Below are 22543 nucleotides of genomic sequence, written 5' to 3' on the forward strand. Positions count from 1 at the left end.
GAGACCTGGAGGCTTGCCTGAGGGACCACCGCGACCAATGGAGCCCACCAGCCCTTCTGCCTGGTCCACCTTCACAAAGGGCCAGGTGTTTGAGCAAGAGGCTCAGCCCTGGGGGAGGAGGTAAGTGCCCCAAAGGGACAAAAGGGACAGATTATTGGGATGGGAAAAGTCACCCCTGGAGCAGGTGACAGGGAAAAGCTGCCCATTGGAACCAGTAAAGAATCCATATAACTGGAACTCTTAGGCCCTGAAATCACTGTGTTCTTGGGGAAGTGTTCCACCTTCAAGCAAATCCTGGAGTTCCTAAGTAGGCCAGCAGTTTCCTGGCCTCTGAGTCTCCCAGACTGTGCACACATCCAACAGACCAGCTACAGGAACTGATCCATGGCCCTGTGGCCCTTGCTTTGAAGGCTCCATCAGTCAGCTCCAAGAGCCAAGGACTTGGAGCCAGAGGACGCTGCTCAAAGTCACCTTGAAGGCTAACAGGAAGCACATACAAGCACTGACACCAAACTCCTCCTCAGACCCCCTCTTGAGAAAGGTCACAGAGCTGTTCCCCTTCACAGTCCTGGCATGCTGTCATCCCAGGCTTCTGGTCTGAGTTTACATCCTGCTCCTTGGGAGTAGCTCCTCACCAGTCTAACACTAGCAGCATGTGTTAGGGAGGTCACCGGCCCCAGGTTCAAATCCCCCTCCACCCTACTGTTTATAGCAGTGAGGCCTTGGGTATGATCCTGAATCCCTCTGGGCTTCAGTTTCTTCATCTGTAAAATGGAGATACAAATCCTGGCACTATCATGGAAAGCACTTGGTAAACTTGATAGCAGGGGATCTCTTGAGGATATGGTCCCAAACTGAGGGCTTAAATGCACTGGAAAGAAGAAGCATTGAGGCCAAGAGTCACTGCACAAAAAGGACAAGCCTCCTCAAGCTGAGTCCTCAGTTTCCTCATTATGAAAGGAGAGGATGGGTGTCACCGTGCCCAGATGTTCCCCAGGCCCCAATGCCTTCAGGCTCCTTATCTCAGCACCTATTTGCTTTTGTTGTTGTTTTTGTTCTTTTACAGAACAGGGAATTGGACCTAGGGCTGTATACCGCTGAGCCCTTTTTACTTATATTTTATTTGAGACAGAGTCTCACTAAGTTGCCAAGGCTGGCCTCGAACTTGCAATCCTCCTGCCTCACTCGGCCTTCTGAGTAGCTGAGACTATTAAGGCTATGCCATCATGACCAGCATCTCGGCACCTTTTCAAATGACCCCAGGACTGCTGTCTGTGCTGCAAAACCCTGACCCTCATGGGTGGCCTAAGGGGAACAAATATAGACTGACAAATCTTGGCTAAACCCAACCAAGCAAGGACATCCATCAAGTTACCCAAGACAACAAGGGAAACCTGGATGATTCGAGGCTGAGACCCAGCTGCAGGGCTGTGCGGAAGTTGAGACAGCAGGAGCTGTCGACAGTCAGACCCAGGAACAAACTCTGTTCTTCCACTCACTACCTACACGATCGTGGACAAGAAACTGTGAGCCTCAGGGTTTGTTTTTGGTGCTTTTATGGAGATGGGCACCAAAGCCCAGGGACTCAAGCATGCCAGGCACTCTACCACCAAGCTATATCCCCTAGCCCTAAGCCTCAGTGTGGTTTTTTAATATTTTTTAGTTGTAGATGGATATAATACCTTTACTTTATTCATTTATTTATTTTATGTGGTGCTGAGGATTGAACCTAGCACCTCACACATGACAGGCAAGTGCTCCACCATTGAGCCACAACCTCAGCCCCTTAAGCCTTGTTTTTGACATCTATAAAATGGGAGTGGGGCCAGGTGCTGTGGTGCATGCCTGTAATCCCAGCAGCTCGGGAAGCTAAGGCAGGAGGATCATGAGTTCAAAGCCAGCCTCAGCAACAGCGAGGCGCTAAGCAACTCAGTGAGTCCCTGTCTCTAAATAAAATACAAAACAGGGCTGGGGATGTGGCTCAGTGGTCAAGTGCCCAGTACAAAAATTAAAATTAAATTAAATTAAATAAATAAATAAAATGGGAATGGAACCGGGGCATAGGTCAATGGTAGAGAGCTTTCCCTAGGTTCAATCCCCAGCACCATTGGAAAAAAACAAGACTAAGGCAGAAGGATCACAAGTTCAAGGCCAGCCTCAGCAACCAAATGAGACCCTGTGTCAAAATAAAAAGGGTTGAGGATGTAGCTAAATGGAAAGCACCCCTGAGGTTTCAATCCCTAGTACTAAGGAAAAACACACACACACACACACACACACACACACACACACACACATCTGTGTGGCATTGGCTTCAGGATAGGCAGATGGACAAATGGAGCAAATTAAAGCATCCAGAAACAGCCCCCACCAATGGGGCCACCTGATACATGAGAAAAGAGCACTCCAGGGCCATGGGGACAGGGGATCCTTTTCAGTAATGGTGCTGGGTCAACTGGATATCCATATGGGGAGATAAAAGAATCTTGACCCCTATCTCCTACCAAACATGAAAATCAATTCCAGATGAACTACACATTTAAATGTAAGGGTTCAGGGCTGGGATGTAGCTCAGTAATAGAGCACTTGCCTAGCATGCGTGAGGCCCTGGGTTCAATCCCAGCACCACAGGAAAAAAAAAGTCTTAAACAATAAAGCTTTTTGAGAAAAAAATGTGAACATCTTTGTGACCTTGGAATAAGCAAAAATTTTTACAAGACACAAGAAAAACTAAAGGATCAAGCAAAGCTAAGTAGTATCTGTTAAAATTAAGAACTTTGAGCTAGGCGCAATGGTGTACCCTATGATCCCAGAGACTCAGGAGGCTGAGACAGGAGGATCAAAAGTTCAAAGCCAGCCTTACAACTTAGCGAGACCCAAAGCAACTTACTGAGACCCTGTCTCAGAATAAAATATAAAAAGGACTGGAGATGTTGCTGGTGGTAAAGCACCACTGGGTTAAATTCCTACGATTCTAATACCCCTTCAAGAACTTCTGCTGGGTATAGTGGCATGCTCCTGTAATCCCAATTTACTTGGGAGGCTGAGGCAGGAGGATTACTTGAGCCCCGGAGCCCAAGGTCAGTCTGGGCAACATAGCAACATCCTGTCTCAAAATTTTTAAGAAAATTTTCCAGCGACTCAGGAGGCTAAGACAGGAGATAGAAAGTTCAAAGCCAGTCTGGGCAACTTAGTGAGGCACTTAGCAACTCAGCAAGACTCTGTCTCTAAATAAAATATAAAGAGGGTTGGGGATGTGGCTCAGTGGTAGAGCACTTGCCTAAGCATGGGTGAAGCAGTGGGTTCAATTCTCAGCACCACATATAAATAAATGAAATAAAGAAAGGTTCACTGACAAAAAAAAATTTATTAAAAGGGGGGGGGGGGCTGGGGATGTGGCTCAGTGGTTAAGCATCCCTGTGTTCAATCCCCAGTATCAAAAAAAAAAAAAAAATTTTTTTTAGGGGGATGGGATATGGTTCAGTGGTAGAGTGCTTGCCAAGCATGGGTGAGGCCCTGGGTTCAATCACCAGCACTACAAAAATAATAAATAATAGATAGCAGCCATGTATGATAGCACACACCTATAATCCCAGCAATTAAGAAGCCTGAAGTAGGAGATTCCACATTCAAAGCCAGCTTCTATAAGACCCTCAGCCACTTACTGAGAACCTGTCTCAAAACAAAAAATAAACAGGTCTATGGGTATGGGTGTAGCCCCTGGGTTTAATCCCCAGCAAAAAAAAAAAAAAAAGAAAAGAAAGAAAAAAGATTATTAAAAGACAATCCATAAAGTTAGAGAGGATTCTTTAAGATAGATTCTTTAAGATAGATAAAGAACTCATATCCAGAATACATAAAAATCCTTATGTTAAAGGCTAAATCTTGTCTTCCCCCAAAATTCATATGTTGAAGTGCTAACCTAAGGGAGTCAGAAGTAGGCAAAAAATTTCTTGAACAAGACACAAAAAATCTGGGGCTGGGGATATAGCTCAGTCCATAGAGTGCTTTCCTGTCATGCACAAGGCCCTGAGTTCAATCCCCGGCACCACCAAAAAAAAAAAAAAAAGACACAAAAAATCTGAATGGATTTGCTGAGTGCAGTGGTACCTGCCTGTCATCCCTGCAACTCATGGGGGGAACAGGGCTGAGGCAGGAATATCCCAAGTCCAAGGCCAGGATCAGCAACTGAGTAAGACCCTGTCTCTAAATAAAAATGAAAAGGTATAGGAATGTAGCTCAAAAGTAGAATAAAGGGGTCAATCCCCAGAACTTCAAAAGAAAAAAAAAAAATCAAGAAAAGATACATTGTCTCTGTTAAGAATTAAAATAAAGAATTCGTGCCAGGGCCAGGCAGAGGTCTGTAATACAAACCTCTTGGGAGGCTGAAGCAGGAGAATCACAAGCTCAAAACCAGCCTCAGCAACTTAGTGAGATCTTAACAACTTAGCAAGACCCACTCAAAATAAAAACTAAAAAGGGCTGAACAGGCTGGGGATGTGGCTCAGTGGTTAAGCAACCCTGGGTTCAATCCCTAGTACCAAAAAACACTTATGCCAGGCACACACCTGTAGTCCCAAATTACCCAGGGGAACCCGTGAATGTAACTTTGTTTGGGAATAGGGTCATTAAATAGGTAATTAAGTGAAAATGAAGTCTTTAGGGCAGGCCCTCATCTAAAAACTACTGGTACCCTAAGAAGAGGAGACTAAGACAAAGATACATGTAGAGGGAAAACCATGTGAATCAGGGACAAAATGGACAACAAGCCAAGGAGAGAGACTTGAAAGAAACCAGACTTCCAGCCTCCAAAACTGTGAGAAAATGAATTTCTATTATTGAAGGCCCCCCAGTCTATGGTACATTGTTAGAGCAACTCTAGCAAATTAATATACTCTCCAATCAATAAGCACCTGTTCCAGGCATGGGGGGTACACACCTGTAATCCCAGTTACTCAGGAGGCCGAGGCAGGAAGATCCCAAGTTCAAGGCCAGCCTGTGCAATTCAGGAAGACCCTATATTAAATAAAAGGGGCTATGGTGTAGTTCAGTGAACAGCACTCGCCTAGCATACCTGAGGCTGAGATCAATTCCAAAATATTACCAAAAAAAAAAAAAAAAGTAATGAAACATAAAATTACCAAAAAATAGTAATGAAATATAAAATGTAAAAATGGTATCTAGGGGTTGTGGTTGTGGCTTACTGGTAGAGCGCTTGCCTGCATGTGTGAGGCACTGGGTTTGGTTCGCAGCACCACATATAAACAAATAAATTAAAGGTCCACTGACAACTAAAAAAACATAGTATCTATTTAAAGTAATGGGGAAAAGGCTTGATTAAACATCTCACAAAAAGAGCATATCCCAGGCCAGGCAAGATGGTTCATGCCTGTAATCCCAGTGGCTGAGACAGGAGGATCGCAAGTTCAAAGCCAGCCTCAGCAACAGCAAGGTGTAACCAACTCAGTGAGACCCTGTCTCTAAATAAAATACAAAATATAGGGCTGGGGATGTGGCTATGTTGAGTGCTCCTGAGTTCAATCCCTGGTACCTAATAAATAAATATATTTTAAAAAAGGCAGAGGGGTGCTGGAGATGTAGCTTAGTGGTTAAGTATCCCTGAGTTCAATCCCCAGTGCCAAAAAATAAAAAATAAAAAAAGAGCATATCAAAATAGTTATTAAGCTCTGACGTGGAGTTCAATTACATCAGTCATTAGTGAAACGCCAAAAACTACAGTGAGGGACTGGGGTTGTGGCTCAGCGGAAGAGCACTCGCCTAGCAGTGTGAGGCCCTGGGTTCGATCCTCAGCACCACATAAAAATAAATAAATAAAATAAAGGTATATATTTAAAAAAACACAGTGAGACACAACTCCATACCCACCAACAGGGGAGTGCGGCTAAAATAAGAATAATGACACTAATTCCTTAGGACAATTATTTGACAGCATCAACTAAAACTGAATATACATATATACTCTATGCCCAATGATAGTTCATGCATATATTTACCAAAATCATGTTCTATAATGTTCTCAGGAACACTCTAGATATAGCCTTAAACTGGCTGGTACCCAGGTACCCATCAACTGTAGAACGAATAAATTGTAAAATATTTGCATAATGGAAAACTACACAGAAATAAATAGACACAACAAATGTAGATGAATCTCATAAAAACAAGGTTGATTGCCACGCATGGTGGCGCACACCTGTAATCCCAGAAGCTCAGGAGGTTGAGACAGGAGTACCGTGAGTTCAAAGCCAGTCTCGGCAACAGTGAGGCACTAAGCAACTCGGTGAGACTCTGTCTCTAAATAAAATTCAAAAAAAGGCTGGGGATGTGGCTCAGTGGCTAAGCACCATTCGGTTCAATCCTGTTACCAAAGAAAAAAAAAAAAAGAAAGAAAGAAAGAAAAAAGGACAATGTGGACAAAGTTGAGTGACAAGAAGTCAAAAGCAAAAGAGGACATTCAGTGTGATTCCACTGTCATAAAGTAGGAAAACAGCAGAACTCATTCTTGCCATCAAGGTGACAGGAGGGGAGGGGCCAGATTAAAGCACAAGAGGATTCTGGTGTACTGGGTCCCTGGCTGTTTGCTTAGTTAAAATGACTCAAGTGGCCAGGCATGGTGGTGCCCACCTACGGTCCCAGTTGCTCAGGCGGCTAAAATGTTTGAGTCCAGCCTGGGCAACTTAACAAGACCCTGCTCAAAATTTTTTAAAAAAGCTTTTTTTCAAGGGTTGGAGATGTAGCTCATTGGTGGAGCACTTGCTTACTATGGGCAAAGCCCTGGGTTCAATCCTCGACAGTGGAAAAAAAAATTAATGGATACAGTTACTGTATGTGCACCTATCTATACATACATTTTGCTTAAATTAAAAAGTATTGTTTTGGGGGGCTGGGATTGTAGCTCAGTGGTGGAGCACTTGCCCAGCACATGTGAGGCCCTGAGTTCGATCCTGGCACCACATAAAAATGAATAAATAAATAAAACAAAGCTATTGTGTCCATCTACAACTAAAAAATAATAATAAAAAAAAAAACTAAAAAGCGTTTTTGGCTGGGGTTGTGGCTCAGCGGTACAGCACTCACCACATAAAAATAAATAAGTGAAATAAAGGTATTGTGTCCAACTACAACTAAAAAATAATTTTAAAAAAAAATTTTTTTTTTTTTTAATGTAGTATTATAGAAACGGAAAGTGTTTTTTTTTTTCCCCCCTTGTGTTATTGGAGATTGAACTCAGGGCCTCATACTTAACTATATCTCCAGCCCCTTTTTAAATTTTATTGAGACAAGGTCTCAATAAATTGCCCAGGCTGGCTTCTGCTCCTGCCTCAGTCTTACAAAGCACTGGATCACAGGCGTGAGCCACAGTGTGTGACAGTGTGCCTTTGCAGTTCCACTCAGGAGACTGAAGTGGGAGCCCAGTATCTCAAGCCCAACCTGAGCAACATAGCAAGATCCTGTTTATAGAAATAAAAGACAGGGAGCTACAAGCTGATGGCTTATAAAGAAAGCCTGAGAGGGGGGTTGTGGCTCAAAGGTAGAGCACTTGCCTACCAAGCGTGAGGCACTGGGTTTGATCCCCAGCACCACATAAAAATAAAATAACGATATTGTGTCCAGGGCTGGGAATGTGGCTCAAGCGGTAACGCGCTTGCCTGGCATGCGCTGGGCGCTGGGTTCGATCCTCAACACCACATAAAAATAAAATAAAATAAAGATGTTGTGTCCACCGAAAACTAAAAAATAAATAAATAAATATTTAAAAAAAAAAAAAAAAAAAGATGTGGCTCAGTGGTAGAGTGCTCGCCTAGCATGCATGAGGCACTGGGTTCGATCCTCAGCACCACATAAAAGCAAAATAATGTGTCCACCTAAAAACTAAAGATACATAAATTTTAAAAAAAGATACATAAATAAATAAATGTTTTTAAAAAAAGATATTATGTCCACCTATAACTAAAAAATAATTTTTTTAAAAAAAGAAAAGCCTGAGAAGAGTCTAAGACCCATACTGTGGCCCCTAAAGCTAGCCATGCACCTTTCTAAAACAGTCAACTGATTGGGCCAGCCTCCCCACACTGCCCTCTCAAGCAAAACTCTTGGTTTATGTTAGGGACACTTCTGTCACCCAGCAACCCTGGAGAACTGTTGCTTCCCCAACTCAGTCGGTTGACCTGGGCCCCCATTCTACTCTGGGGTTGTGCTAGGTCTATCAGAGCCAAGCCAGAGATGCTGAGTGGAAGTCTGTGGGTCGAGGAAGGAGGACCCTGAGCTGGTAGGATGTGAACCTGGAGCCGCTGGCTGTAGCTCTTTACATGGAGAGATATCCTCCTGAAAACTAAAGAGACAGAGGAAGCAAATCAGGACACAAAAAGCAGGCAACCTCCTGGGATCATCTTGGAGCACCTAAGCCTAGATGTGCCTGCAGTTTACGCCCCAGATGTATATAAATCAGTAAGTTTCGTTTTGCTTAGGCCAGCTTGAATAACATTTGTCACCCCCATCAAATGTGCCTATCACCACTCTCCAAAAGCCTGTGCACACTCAGAGATGAAAATGGACATTTTTAATACCCCAAATTGGCTACAGCCACTCACACCCCTCACAGCGACAAGTGCACCATACCTTCCCAAAGCACCAAGAGACATGGGGCTGGCTTACTGTTCGTGCTTTCTGTACCTTCCTAGAAAATTCTAGCACTGGCAAGGATGTTGGGACCATCTTATTAGACCCTTCTGTATCCTCTGTGAGAAGAACGAGGCTCAAGGGAAGAGACTGCCTGGGCACATCCAGAGCAAAACAAAACCTCAAAAGGCTTGAGAAGCTGTTCAAAAGGGCCAGGCAGGCAATGTTATTTAAGAAAGCTTGCTGGGCTGGGGATGTGGCTCAAGCGGTAGCACGCTTGCCTGGCATGCATGCGGCCCGGGTTCAATCCTCAGCACCACATACAAACAAAGATGTTATGTCCGCCGAAAACTAAAGAAATAAATAAATATTTTTTTAAAATTCTCTCTCTCTCTCTCGCTCTCTCTCTCTCCTCGCTCTATCTTAAAAAAAAAAAAGAAAGAAAGCAGCGGTGCACACCTGCAATCCCAATGACAAGGGAGGCCGAAGGTTCACAAGTTCAAGGCTAGTCTGGGCAATTTAACAAGACCATGTTTCAAAATAAAAAAGGGCTGGGGAGGTTGATCAGTGCAAGAGCAATCCTGAATTCAATCCCCAGTATGAGGAATGGGGGCAGGAAAGGGGAAGCAAGCTGCATTTATTAAGGTTGTCATGTTGCCTCAACCCCAGGTTTCAGAACTTGGCTTTAATATTTACTCATAGACATTATGATAAATAAAAACAGGGCCTCATCTGGCACAATGCTATGCATTCATTCATTCATTTTTTTATTATCCTTCTTCAAGACACACTCTGATAATTAGCTTCATTACCAGATGAAGAAATTGAGACCTAGTCAAGTTACCTTGCCCCAAATCACTCAGTTAAGTAGCAAAGGTAACTTCAAAGCAAGGTTGTCAAATAACAAAGGCTTGACTGAGTTGGAAGCACCAGGCCAAGTTCCTGTGCATAGAGTTGATTTAAAAGGTACACTGTCCCATCTTCTGCCCTTGATGGAATAGTTTGTCCCCTTCAGCTCTGATATTCACTTCTTTAACATATCTAGTAATCCAGCTTTAAAAAAAATAAAAATTGCCAGGCACAGTGGCACACACCTGTAATCCCAGTGACTTGGGAGACTGAGGCAGGAGGATTTCAAGCAGTCTCAGCAATTTAGCAAGACACTTGTCTCAAAAATTTATTATTTTACTTATTACTTATTAAACCCAGGGACGCTTAACCACTGAGCCACATCCCCAACCCTTTTTATTTTTTACTTTGAGAAGGATCTTCACTAAGTTGCTGAGGGACTTGCTAATTGCTGAGGCTGAATTTTCGACCCTCTAGCCTCTGGAGCTGTTGAGATTATAGGCATATACTACTGTACCCAGCTCAAAAAAATTTTTTTAAAAAGGGACTGGGGATATAGCCCAGTGGTAGAACATCCTTAGATTAAATCCCCAGTACTTTGGGGTGGGGGGGAAGCAGAAAATAATAACTGTTGGTGAGGATAAGGAGAAATGAGAACCCTCATACATAGCTGATGAGAGTGTACAATGGCATAGCTGCTGCGGGAAGCCAGGCTAATAGTTCCTCAGAAGTTTAACACCGTCACCGTATGCTATGGTTTATATGTCCTGCAGAAGTTCCCCGATGCAGCAGTATTAGGAGGTGGGAACTAGTGGAAAGTGTTTGGGTCATGGGAAGGAAGTCCTCGTGGTTAGATTAATGCTTTCCTCATGGCACTGGATTAGTTACCATGATAGAGGTTAAACGCTATGATGCTCTCACCAGAAGCCAAGCAGATGCCATCACCATGCTCTTGAACTTCCCAGCCTCCAGAACCATGAATCAAAATAAACTTCTCTTCTTTGTAAATTATCCAGTCTCAGATATTCTGTCATAGCAACAGAAAATGGACTAAACCACCACATGACCCAGCAATTCCACTCCTCAGTACTACATAGAATCAAGAGAAATGAAAATGTATGTTTATACAAAAACTTGTATGTGAATATTTCTTGCATTATTCATAACTGCCAAAAATGGAAACAACCAAAATGTGTATTAATGCATGAATGAATAAACAAAACATGGTCAATCCATACAATGGAATATCATTCAGCCATTAAGGGTTGGGGATGCCAGCTGGGATTGTATCTCAGTGGTAGCATGCTCACCTAGCATGCATGAGGCACTGGGTTTGATCCTCAGTCACCACATAAATGTAAAATAAAGATATTAAAAAAAAAAAAAAAAAAGGTTGGGGATACAACCCCAAATGTGTTAGATAAGTTAAGAATGCATGCATAGCATGCAAAAGGTTCTGGGTTTCATCCCTACTACCAAAAAAAGGAATGAAGCACTGATTCATGCTGCAACATGGATGAGCCTTGCATACATGCTGAGTAAAAGCACCCAGTCACAAAAGGTCTGCATTATTTGATTCCAGCCCATAATCCCAGTCACTCCGGAGGCTGAGGCAGGAGGAGCACAAGTTCTAGGCCAGTCTGGGCAACTTAGCAAGACTATCTCAAAATGAAAAAATAAAAAGGGTTAGGGATATAGCTTAGCAGACAGCAGTCCTGGGTTCCATCCCCAGCTCCGTAAAAAATCAATGTCAAGGCAAATCCATACAAAAAATCATGAGATTAGGAGCCACCAAGGGATGGAAGGAGAGGGGAACTGGGAGGTGCAGGGTTTATTTTTAAGGTGATGAAAGTGGTCTGGAAATAGTGGTGAAGGTTGTACAAATTGTGAATATACTGAAGTGAAATGTACCCTTGGAGATGGCTAAATGGTGAATTTCATAGTGTGAGAATTTAGGGTTAAGCCATTGTTATTCAAATCACATGGTACCCCCTGCGCCCTACTTTTAATCTCCCTAGGGGCTTCCCATCACACCAAGAGTCAAATTCAAATTCCCTGCCGGGGCCTACAAGGCCCTAATGACTTAGCCCTGCAACTTCCACCACCTCTTCCATTGCTTGCCCCCTCACTCATTCAGGTCCTCCACACACGGAGCTTATCCTCACCTCCTAGCATTTACACTTGCTCATCTCTCAACCTATAATGTACTAGAATGTTCTTTCAGGGAGCTGGTGGTAGAGCGCTTGCCTACCAAGTGGGAGACCCTGGGATAAATCCCCAGAACTACCAAAAAAAGAAAAGACCCAGGGATGTGGCTCAGTGGTAGAGTGCTTGCCTAGCATTCAGGAGACCCTGGGTTTGATGACTAGACCTGACCCCCCACCCCTGCAGGGAAAAAAAAAGTGCTTTAGAATGTTCTTTCCCATGGCTGATTCTTGCCAATCAAGTCTTGTTCAAATGCCCTCCCCAGACACTGAGAGGACCGCCCTGACCACCTGCCTAAAATAATGCCCCACATTAAGGATGGCAACAGTTCTGATCACTATTAGAAAATATATGTAGTTTACTTCTTTATTGCTGGTTGCTATAACCAAAAGGGCAGGAACCATATCTGTCATATTCAAGACCACCATGTCAGCAAGAAAAGATTTTCTGGAAATAATGGATTTAATGGAAGACTTCCTTTAAGATCTGAAATGCCACCTGCTGCCCAATCCAGAATTCAGAGCACCAAGTCCTCAGTCACACTCTGCAGGTGCCCAGAGAGTTAACAGGCATTTGCTGAGCACAGAGTGCCAAGCCCCACCCAAGGCTTGTCTAGAACCCTGAAGAAGCAGGAGGACTAATCCCTCCCCCCGGAAAGCCTGAAAGTCTTTAGGGGTCACAAAACGCCCAGTGTTTACCCAGCAACTCACAAACAAACACACAGCAGAGATCTAAGATTGCATTGCTGACACCCAAGCTGGAGGCTAGGGTCCAAATCAGCCTCATAAAAGCATGTAATGGCAAACACACTCTGATCCAGGCCTTCTCAGGACTTTGCAATCTGACCTGTTCTCCACAATGAGACGGTTGCAGCTCACACCTGCCCCTGCCCCTTCCCAAGGGGACTTTCTTTTTAGAGGCAGTTAAAAGTCTAAATGGGCAGGTGATAGTGAAAGCCTCTCCCTTTTCCCTTCTCCTATTCCTGTTCCTCAGCATCTCTGAGTCACACACACAGCCAGAAACTTACCCACTAGGAGTTTGACGTCTCGGACTGTGAAATCAGGATCAGGCATCCTAGAAAAAGAAGCACAGACATTGGTGAGAAGCCAGAAACAACAGAGCCAGACTCTACCCTGCCCAGGGTGAAGCCATTTTTCCAAGTGGGGTCCTTGCTCTCTGTTTGGAATCCAAAATGAGATAACCTGGATAGAGGGCAGTAGATCAGGTAGTACCTCAAGGGAAGGTCACCCAGAACCATGGTGCCCCTTCCCCACCCCTAGAGGTACATCACACCTAAATCTCAGCTGGTACTGTGCCTGCCTATAATTCCAGTGATTTAGGAGGCTGAGGCAGGAAGATCACAGTTCAAAGCAAGCCTCAACAAATTAGCGAGACCTTAAACCACTTAGTGAGACTCTGCCTCAAAATAAAAAAGGGACAGTAATGTTGCTCAGTGGTTAAGCACCCCTAGATTCAATCCCTAGTATCAAAAAACAAAAACATAACAACAACAAAAAAACTCTGAACCTCAGCAGAGAATGGGACATCTACCTGCCACCCCACTCTCACTTCTATGGGAAAGACTCGAGTGTGGTGTCAAGGGCCAAACACCGGCTTTCTTTCTAGGGACAGCCCTCTCTGTGTCTCTTTCTCCCTCTAAAAAAATACTCTCCACAGTTGTATGGAAAGTGGAAAGAACCCCTTTAAGTTCAGAGGGAAAAGAAGACAGACATTAGACCATTTCCAGGAATTTGATAACCCTGCTACAATGATTATGGGAACTATTAACTAACAGAGATGCTGAAGGTTTACTTTCCACTCCTAGGAACATGACTGGTGAGCAAGTCCAGCTTCAGAGGCTGGAAAGGAGATGGCCTAGGATGACACCCTGAGCCTCCTCTGTCCCTGCCTAAGGGGCAGAAACCTGTTCTTCTAGCCTGGCTCTGATCTCTCCCCCACCTGGAGCTCTGGTAGATCTCAGCCAGAATATAAACCAGACACAGTGGCAGGCAAAGAAAGGGGAGACGCTGGTGCCCAGGGAAATATACCCTCCATGGAAGGGAGCCATTTCCCATACACTAGCTAACACAGCTCAGGGTCTGCCAGTTTCTTGGTTCAGGGTTGAGGAGCAGGACAGGTACGATTCTTGGTAAGAGATTGCAATGTGAAGCCAGATGGATCAGGGCAGAAGTCATCACTGTTCAAGTACCCTAAGTCCTCTCTGCCCAAATTCCTAAAAAAGACCAATCTTTAGAGAGCTTTCCCCTTGGTCAGGGCTTGAACAAGGAGCTGCTATTCCCAGATCATGAAAAAAAGTTCCCTCAGTGATGAGTGGGGGGAAGAGGGTAGAAGAAATCCACCCAAGCTAGAAATTGAGTTAGGGAGGAAGACAGGGGAGAGGCAATTAGTGTCAGCAACTTACTTAATTCCTAGTCCGTCCTTTTCTCGAAATATCAGGGGAACCCTGAGAGCTTCTCTCTGTACGTACTCATAGTTGAAATCTGTTTGGATATTTGAATTAAAACAAGTTGGTTAAGTTATTCAGGAGCAAATGAACCACGAGCCATTGGTGAGGGGAAGAAAAAATGGCAAAGGAAGGGAGCGAGGGGGTGCTAGAGGGAGGCCTGACCTCAGTGGCAGAAGCTCCCTGGAAAATGACAGGGAAATGGCAGGGCCTAGTCCGAGAGAAGCCATGCCAGCGATCGCTCCTTTGCCTACTCAGTCATTCTCTGCATGCCCCACGGGTCCGAACTTGTCAATGAACAGCCCAAGGTTAGCCAGGGTTGGGGAGGAGACTTATAAAGAGTCCCACACTGAAAGAGACCCAGCTAGTGCTGAGAAAGGGGGACAGACAGGAAAACGCATCCCTGGCTGAGCTCAGAGAGTAAAGGGACTGCAGAACTGAAGAATGCCACCTGGGAGGATCTGAAGCCCCAGAGAGGAGGCTGGGAGGAGGGCTCTCATTGTAGCTGAGCATCAGTGAAAATCTTATTGTAATATCCTGCATCGTGAAGGGGAGGGGGGGAAGCCGGTTTCCCTGGAAACTGTGTATTTGGTGCCAAAATAACTAGGGAACTGGGCACAGCTTTGTTGTCTTCATAGTGAAATTCTGTCGGAGCCATCACACCGCTTGCTTCCACTGGATCACCAAGAAGGATGCTCTCCAGGTAGGCTGCACAGAGCAGGCACAGCAAGGCTCAAGAAAAATCCACTGGGTAATTTCCTAACTGGGATTTGTCTGGTAGAGACCCCCAAATCTTTATCAAAAGCCCTGGAGATTGAAGGGGGCCTTTGATTAATTTCTTTCCTTCCTCAATTCTCCCCAAAAATCAATGAATCTGACCCAAACACAGCCCTAAATATGGAGGTGAAGGAAGCTGATATCAAACCCCCGCCCTCCAAAGTCCAAATCACGTCCCCCAAGTCCTCAGGTGACTAAAGTATCCCACAAGGCTACAAGGCCTCTCTGACTGGTCTGAAGTGAGAGAAGAGTCCCAGGGCCACTGAAGGCTGCGGCCCCTGGCGAACAGTTCACTAGGGCCTTGGGGGAGGAGGCCAAAGCTACTGGCTCAGAAAAGAGAACAAAACCATCGCCGGGAAAGCCCTGACCTCAGTGGCTCAGATCCCCAGGGGCTCACAGTGAATGGGGATTCCTAAGGATTTAAAGGAAGGGAAGTTTAAGAAGCTTCTATTTTTGAATCCAGGCGAAGGGCTCCTTCTGTTTCTCAGCTCCTCCCTCAAGTTTTGGGACCAGATCTGAATTAACTAGTGAAACCCTAAGGCCCGGTCCTTTGAAAGGAGCCAGGACAGCAAATTTAAGGATGCCATTTAGAGCCCCTGGCTGGTAACCTTCCCTGCCAACACACCCAAAGCCCGGCACTACCCCACCCCCAGCTTCAACTTCCTCAAATGAGCCTGAGAAAAAGTGCCGAAATCCTTGGCTGAGGATTCCTGACAAATGACTAGGAAAAGTTTGCTTACTGTTTTCTCATAGACTCTGCCAAATGACTCCATAAAATGGGGGGAAGAAAGGAGAGAAATTAAAATCCCATTTATGTGGAGAAAATTTACATGCTGTTAGGACTGGCACCCTGCTCTAGGACCAAACAGGCTAGAAAAAATATCTTCTTCCCTCCCCACATTTCTCCCCAACACCACCAGAGCCCAGGGGGGCAACAAGCACAAAAGAGAAATTTCAAAAATGCAAAGCCAGAAAGAACTCTCCTCCAGGCCAACTCAAGGCCTAGCCACTCATCCAGAACCCACAGGGAGGCACCTCAAGGCCGTCAGCTCCTGGAGAGGGAAGGGTTTCCAAGAAGGTGGGGAAATACAAAATGGAAACTGAGTAATTGAAAGGACAATCAAACAGCTGAGAGGAGAAGAAAAAAAAAAAAAAAAAAAATGAACACCATACCCCAGGAAGGCCTGGGGTGAGAAAGGGCATTTCCAAAACCCTCACCCCACAGGCCCTGCGGAAATCCAGGCTGCAGGGTGGGGTGGGTCATGGCTCCAAAAGCCTCAGACCCAAGCAGAAGCAACACCCCAAATCTGTCTGGAGGACACCCTGAGACACTCTTAGTAGGAAGGTCAGGGAGAAAAGCAGGCCTTGCTAGATCTCAGGCTAGGCTGTACTCTAGCACCCTGAACTTCCCCAACTTCTGCTCCAACTGGGGAGGGTTGACAGGAGACAGAAAAGCCTCAGGCATGGGAAGAGACCCTATTTCCCCTAGAAGTGCCCCAAGACTTTACCAGGAAACAGGAATCTCTCAGCCTTAAGCCTGAGGGGAAGTCACCCATATCCCAGCTTCAAACTGTCAACGCTGCAGGCCTCAAGCTTAGGTGGCAATTTAGACCAACAACCCTGAATGCACCTCCCCAGGCCTATAATGGGATGTGAAATGCGCTCCAGAGACCCCAAGCCTGAGGAGGTGTAACCCCAATAACTCAAGACGTTCCATCACCAGCTCCTAACTAACAGAGCCCGAGATGACAGCGGTTTAGGAGGCTTCAAGTCCGGGGGGCCTCACCCCGATGTCTCAGGAGGACCCCAGAACTGGGCTCCTCCAGTCAGGCGACTGCACCTTGGGCAGCGCAAGAGCACAACCGGCTGAGGAGGTGGAGGACGCGGCGCTCACGCCCTCCTTCGGTCCGACTGTCTGTTCCCAGGTCCCTCAGTCCATCAGCCCTCTGGTTCTGCCCACTGTGGTGCTGGTGGTGGGCGCAAGCCAGGCCTAGGCCTGTGCCCGGCCCCCTTCCCGCCTGCCCTCCTCCCTCGCCACCCCACCCCACCCCCCCAGTGCTCGGCCTCGTTTCGTCACCGGATCCCCTGGAATGGGGGACGCGGGCGCGAAATACGAACCCAGCCACCGGCAGCTCCCTCCCCACGTGCGCGCGGCCCGCGGTGCGGAGGACGGCCCGGGGAGGGGGCGCCTCACCTTTGCCCTCCATGGCGTGCACGAAGTCCCCCTGGTACAGCTGGCTGCGCAGCTTCTCTTCCAGGCTAAATCCGCGGACGCTGACAATCTCCTCCACGTCCGACAAGTCTTCGTTCTCGTCGTATCTTTGGCGATCAATCGGGCGCTGCGAGGATCCAACCAGAGAGCCCGCGATATTATTGTGGGAACTGGGGGGTCGCCTCCTACCCCGGGCCAACACGAACAGGTGCAGGAGTGCACGCCCCCTGTACCCCACCATTGCAATCTGAGCAACTTTGCGCAAATGCCAAAGATGATGAAAAGCAGGAAAAGGACAGGGGCCCACACCCCCAGGGTCCTACTGCGTCCTACACGACGAAGCACTCTCCTCCTGCATCTTTGGAAGCCATGGAAAGGGTATCTAGGGGCTCTCCCACGTCCCCCATCCCCGTGATGTGTTGAGCTTTGCCCACTCAGCCGGGAGCCTGGTTATGTAACCCGAGAAGGGGGCTCCGGACACGGGCTGGCGGGGCAGATGTAGGCCCCGGGAGGAGCCGCTGCAGCTCCGGGCTCGGCGGTAACAGCCGCCCCGGCCGCCGTGGAGGCAGAGCCGGGAAGCCGGAACCCGGGCCGGCGGCGTTTCTAAGGCTGGAGCCGCTCCCGAGCTACCGGGGAAGCTGAAAAGCTGAAATGGAAGGGCTGAGACCCCAGCCGCCCCCGCCGATCGCCCGCCAGTACAAGAAGAGGAGGTGAGGGGAGGAGGTGAGGGGCTTAGGAGGGGGAGAGGCAGACGACCCGCCACAAAGCTCCCATCGGAGACCCCAAAACGCACCAGCAGCTGCCTCATCTCCCCACGAGCGCGCGCGCACACTCACTTCCTAAGGAGACTCCCCCACCACTCCCCGCATCCCCCTGCCTCCTCCCTCCACCGCCCAGCGCCCAGCGCGGCAGCCCCCCAGATTCCGGGCGAACCCCCATCCCGCTTACCACCCCCTACGCCTTTCCAAGCTACCATCTCCCCACTTAAGTGTCTGAGACTCTGAGCCTCACAAGGGACTGGAGGAGTAAGCTGCTTGCTTCCTTTTGCATGCAATTTATTATTTTTTTCCGGTCCTCTTGTAAAATACAGAAAAGGAAAGAAAAGGCAGCAAGAAACAACCGAAAAAAAAAATAGAGCTATCATATACCAGATACAGATTTGGAAAAAAAAAAAAAAAAAGCTACACACCAATCTTCTTCCAGAGTCTTTCTCTGCCTCCATTTTTTTAGGAGAGTTCACCAATTAATTGTCAACACTCCTGCCCCCTGCATTTTGGCGGAGGGGGGAAGGAGGGAAGACCAAAGAAAACAAACCAAAAAATAAATAAATAAAGCAAGCCAGAGCCGAGATCTACAAAGTTTTGCACCAACACTTAGGCAGATCCGTTTGCAAAGTCCTAGGAAACCATTTTCAGCAGTTGTGGGGGGGGGGAGGCGTCGACGTCATAATCCCCGGAACGTAAACATTGTTGCCGATCGCGCTCTGAGCCCGCGGCCGGGCTAGTTGGGGGGGCACTCGGCCCGGGATGGGGGGGCGGGGGCAGCGGCCCGAAGAGGTATGGGACTGGGAGGGAGCCCGCGAGGCACCGGGCGCCGTTAGCGCCCTGGCATCGCTGTTTTGTTGTTGGGTCACGAGTGCGCCTCTGCACGCAGGCGCCGCCGCCGCCCGGGAGTTGTGTGCAGAGCTGACTTTTGGAGGGCTGAGTTGCAGGCGACTGGCGCATCCCGGAGATGGCGGGGCAGGGAGGGAGGGAAGGAGGAGGGGGTGGGGAGGGAGGTGGAGATTTGCACGGCTGGCCTCAGCGGGAGGCGCGGAAATGCAAGCCGAGCATGCTGGCGTGAAAGCCCCCGGGCCCTGGCACCCACAAAACGACCCCCCACCTCAGCCCTGCCCCCACTGCCCACGGCTGCCCTTCTTCCTTTTCCTTCATCTACCCTACCCCACAACTTGCGTTGGCGACCCAAATTCAAAGCATTTGGTGTATATATATATATATATATATATATATATATATATATATGTGTGTGTGTGTGTGTGTGTGTGTGTGTGTGTGTATTTTTTTTGCTATGTAACTTCATGTCTTTTTTTGGGGGGGAGGGGCAACCCTATTCAGACCCCCATTTGCGAACCCGCCAAATGGAGGTCGCATTTGATGGGCTCAGAAAAAAAAATTAGTACAGCTCCATATCTGCATGGACTCAATACTTTTAAACTCTCGGACTGAAAGATAAGAACACACAGGTACAGGAAATACAGCCAGACCGGAGCCTTTTCAGACCGCAGGTGACCGGAAGACGTTGCCTTTCATTCATTCATTCTGCTCGCCTCCGTGGAGTTCTTCACTAGCCTACGATCCCTGAAAGAGAAGTTGGACTTTTTTTTTTTAAAGGTCCTTTCGCCCGCCCAGTGGAGAAAATTGATGCTCTGGAAGGAAATACTCAGAGAATCGGATCTAGCGTCTCCTAACGCAGCTCGCAAACAAGCGAAAGGTAAGCCCTGGTTGGTTGTTGATAGGAGAAGAGTTGTGGAAAGGCGTGTGGCTCTTGGGATGGGATACGAAAACCTTAAGCGCACTTGGACTGATATGACTTTAGCGGAGTCCTAAAGCATATATAGAATGTCATTAGGTCCGGGAGTTCTCCCTTGTCCCCCTTCCCAGTGCTTGTGACAACCTCCAGAGTTGTCCTGTAATTGCATCGTGAACACGGAGAAACGCTTTACTCCAGGCCAACTCTTGTGTCCTGCAAGGCCTGGTCTTAGGGGTTAAATCTCCTGATAAGATGACAAGGCACCGGGACTACAATAAGGGACATAGTAGGTGCTCACAGCTGGTGTCCACGTGCTATTTTATTTCTGCCCCTAATCCTGTGGGCTAGTTGAAGCAGGTCATTTTGCAAATTGGGAAACTGAGGCTCGGAGAAATTATGAAACTGGATGACTACTCAGCCTTCAGTCATTCCCATGTAACAGGCCATTAGACCTGGGGAAGAAATGCGTCCCTCACTCACCTTAATTCACTGTCATTTCATTCTTGTAGTTTTTTTTTTTTTTTCATGTGACCCCAAAGACTAATCTTTAAAGTTTGTTTTACTCTGTGTTCACTAGCTGTAAAAATCTTTTAAAGTAGGTATGAAGCTAGCAAACGCCAACTTTTGTCTCCAAACCGAAATGGCCTATGTTGGTTCTGCTACATCCAATGGACAGACCTTTGTATGTGGTGAGCTCTTTAGCCCTCTATCAAGAAGTGGGACTATTTTATTTGCTTCTGTCTTGAGAAAGAGAGAACCCTTTCAGGGAAACCATCTCGACATTCCCTCTTTTGCAAATGATGAAACTGGCACTCAGGAAGGCAAAGCCACTTTTACCCAAGATCATACAGTTTTCCTGTGGGCTATTTGTGTTCCAGTTGGAACCTGGCTTGTCTATCACATGCCTTTTCCTATATTAACCAGGGTCACTGCTCCCACATAATGAAAAAACAAAAACGCTCAAAGGAGGGCTTCTGGGCTGGAGGGTGGTGAGAAGTGAATTAAGTGAAATAAAACAAAATTGGCAAGTAGGACGCAGGATCTTCATCCTTCACCTTTTTTCCCTGGGATTCCTCTCTCCTCATGTGGCTTCCTGGTGTCCCCCCAAAAGCTGGCACTAGGAAAATGATCCAGGGCAGCCACCTTAGTGTGAAAACAGTTAAGCCTATATATCACCTCTATGGGGAGTTCCTGGTCTGTCAGAGCAGGAAGGGGTTGACTAGTCACCTAATTTAATCCCCTCCCTTTACAAACCTCGAGGAAACCGCAAACCCCAGAGAAGAATGGGCCAGCCAGGGGCTTGTTCCCCTTTGACTCCCCCAGAATGCCTATCCTGCTGCTGGGCCCTAAGTGGTCACTCCATAAATGTTGGGCCCTTGATGGATCACCTTCCCCGGCATATTTGCATTTTCTCTTTATCAGTAATTGGCAGATGAAAGGCTTTGTCCTCCTGTTGAAAGAATTCCAAGCATTTGCTGAAAGTGGGGGAGGAGGTTATTTTGGGCCAAAGGGGGAAGGGCCAAGACCCTTGAGCTCCAGCTTGGCTGATTGTCCCTGAGGAGCTGAGAGTAGGTGAGGGAGGGCACAGAAACTGAAGGTGCTTATTTAAATGGTGAATTTTTTTTGTAGGAAAACACCAGGCCAATTGCATTGGAAATTAGATAATAATGACTTTCCTGGACTCTCCGGGTGTATTCTTGCAACAGCAGTCAAATCCTGCCTATTATCCCCATTCATTCATTTCTTCCATCCTCAAAGGTTGATGATGCAGCTCTGTGCCCAAAGACTGAGAAGACAGGAAAGACAAAAGAAGAAACAGCTACACTTCCAGGCATACTCCAGGCAGGGGCTGGAGAAGGACTAACAACTTCCCAAGGAAGAGGCTGACTCTGGATGGAGCCCTCAGAAATCAGAATCCAGGATTTGGGGCTATTAAGACACTGAAGCTCCTGATTTTTGAGAATTTAATATGCCTTCAAGCAAAGTCCCTCACATTTGCTATCTCTTTGAATGCTTGCCAAAACTCTTAAGGAGGAGCAATGGTATAATTCCTTACATTATAATTATACATTATAATTATACATTATAATTATAGCTGAGGCTCAAAGAATTGTCAATTACTTGGCCAAATTTTACAGCTGTGAAATAACCGTAACAGGATTTGAACCCAGACCTTGTAGGAATCCAGAGCCCAAGGACTGACCATTCTGTAAGCCCCTTGCAGGGCTGTGCCATACAACCAGATAATGGAAATATTGTATATTTGCAATTGTTTTCTCTAGCCACATCTGGCTATTGAGCCTCTGAAATATGGATACTGGGCTTAAGGAATTAAAATATTTATTTTTGGTACTGGGAATTTAACAAAGGAGCACTTTATCACTAAGCTACATCCCCAACCCTTTTTCATTTTTATTTTGCGATGGAGTCTCACTAAGTTGCTGAGGCCAGCCTCCCTAGTCACTGGGATTATATGCTTGTACCACTGCACCTGTCAAGGAATTGAATTTTAAATTGTGCATGTGTATGTGATGTGTGCATGTTCTGAGGGTTGAACCCAGGGCCTCAGGCATGCTGATCGCTGCTCCACCATTGATCTACACCTGCAGTCCAATTTTTAATTAAAAAATTAAAACTGCCCCAGAGTGTTTTACAACATTTGTCTTAATGCACTTACTAAGCTATATATACACATCAAGGTCTGATTTGGCCTCTGGGAAACATTTGTGGAATGAGTGAAAGGTCCATACGGGAAACAAGTTACTAATATCAGTAACCCCTGGAAGAGGACATCTGGTACAATGTGAGTGCCTATAATGTTAGCCTTTAAACCACTTACTCTAAGAACCTTCCAGGAACATGGTACT

At 46.6% G+C, this 22543-nt stretch overlaps 1 protein-coding gene and 1 long non-coding RNA gene across 3 annotated transcripts in view; one reads left to right on the forward strand and one right to left on the reverse strand.

Moving 5' to 3' along the window:
* Kdm2b (lysine demethylase 2B) overlaps positions 1-18702 on the reverse strand; it is a 120705-nt gene extending 102003 nt beyond the window's left edge. Inside the window, exons 1-4 of one of the 2 annotated variants that reach the window (XM_076848617.2) lie at positions 18337-18702; positions 17130-17274; positions 14117-14195; positions 12722-12768 (exon numbers count right to left, since the gene is read on the reverse strand). In XM_076848617.2, coding sequence (XP_076704732.1) covers positions 12722-12768; positions 14117-14195; positions 17130-17274; positions 18337-18369 — 304 coding nt within the window. In that variant the 5' untranslated portion in view covers positions 18370-18702. Of the gene's footprint in view, positions 1-12721; positions 12769-14116; positions 14196-17129; positions 17275-17940; positions 17972-18336 lie in introns of those variants that run through there. The other variant, XM_076848692.2, reaches the window with a different exon arrangement.
* On the forward strand, positions 17649-22272 carry LOC143394358 (uncharacterized). Its single transcript, XR_013090692.2, has 3 exons — positions 17649-17857; positions 19538-19637; positions 21435-22272. It is a non-coding gene; the product is annotated as an uncharacterized LOC143394358 (long non-coding RNA).
* The last annotated feature ends 271 nt before the right edge of the window (positions 22273-22543 follow it).

This window comes from Callospermophilus lateralis, chromosome 1 (assembly GCF_048772815.1).
Source record: "Callospermophilus lateralis isolate mCalLat2 chromosome 1, mCalLat2.hap1, whole genome shotgun sequence".
Classification (NCBI taxonomy): domain Eukaryota; kingdom Metazoa; phylum Chordata; class Mammalia; order Rodentia; family Sciuridae; genus Callospermophilus; species Callospermophilus lateralis.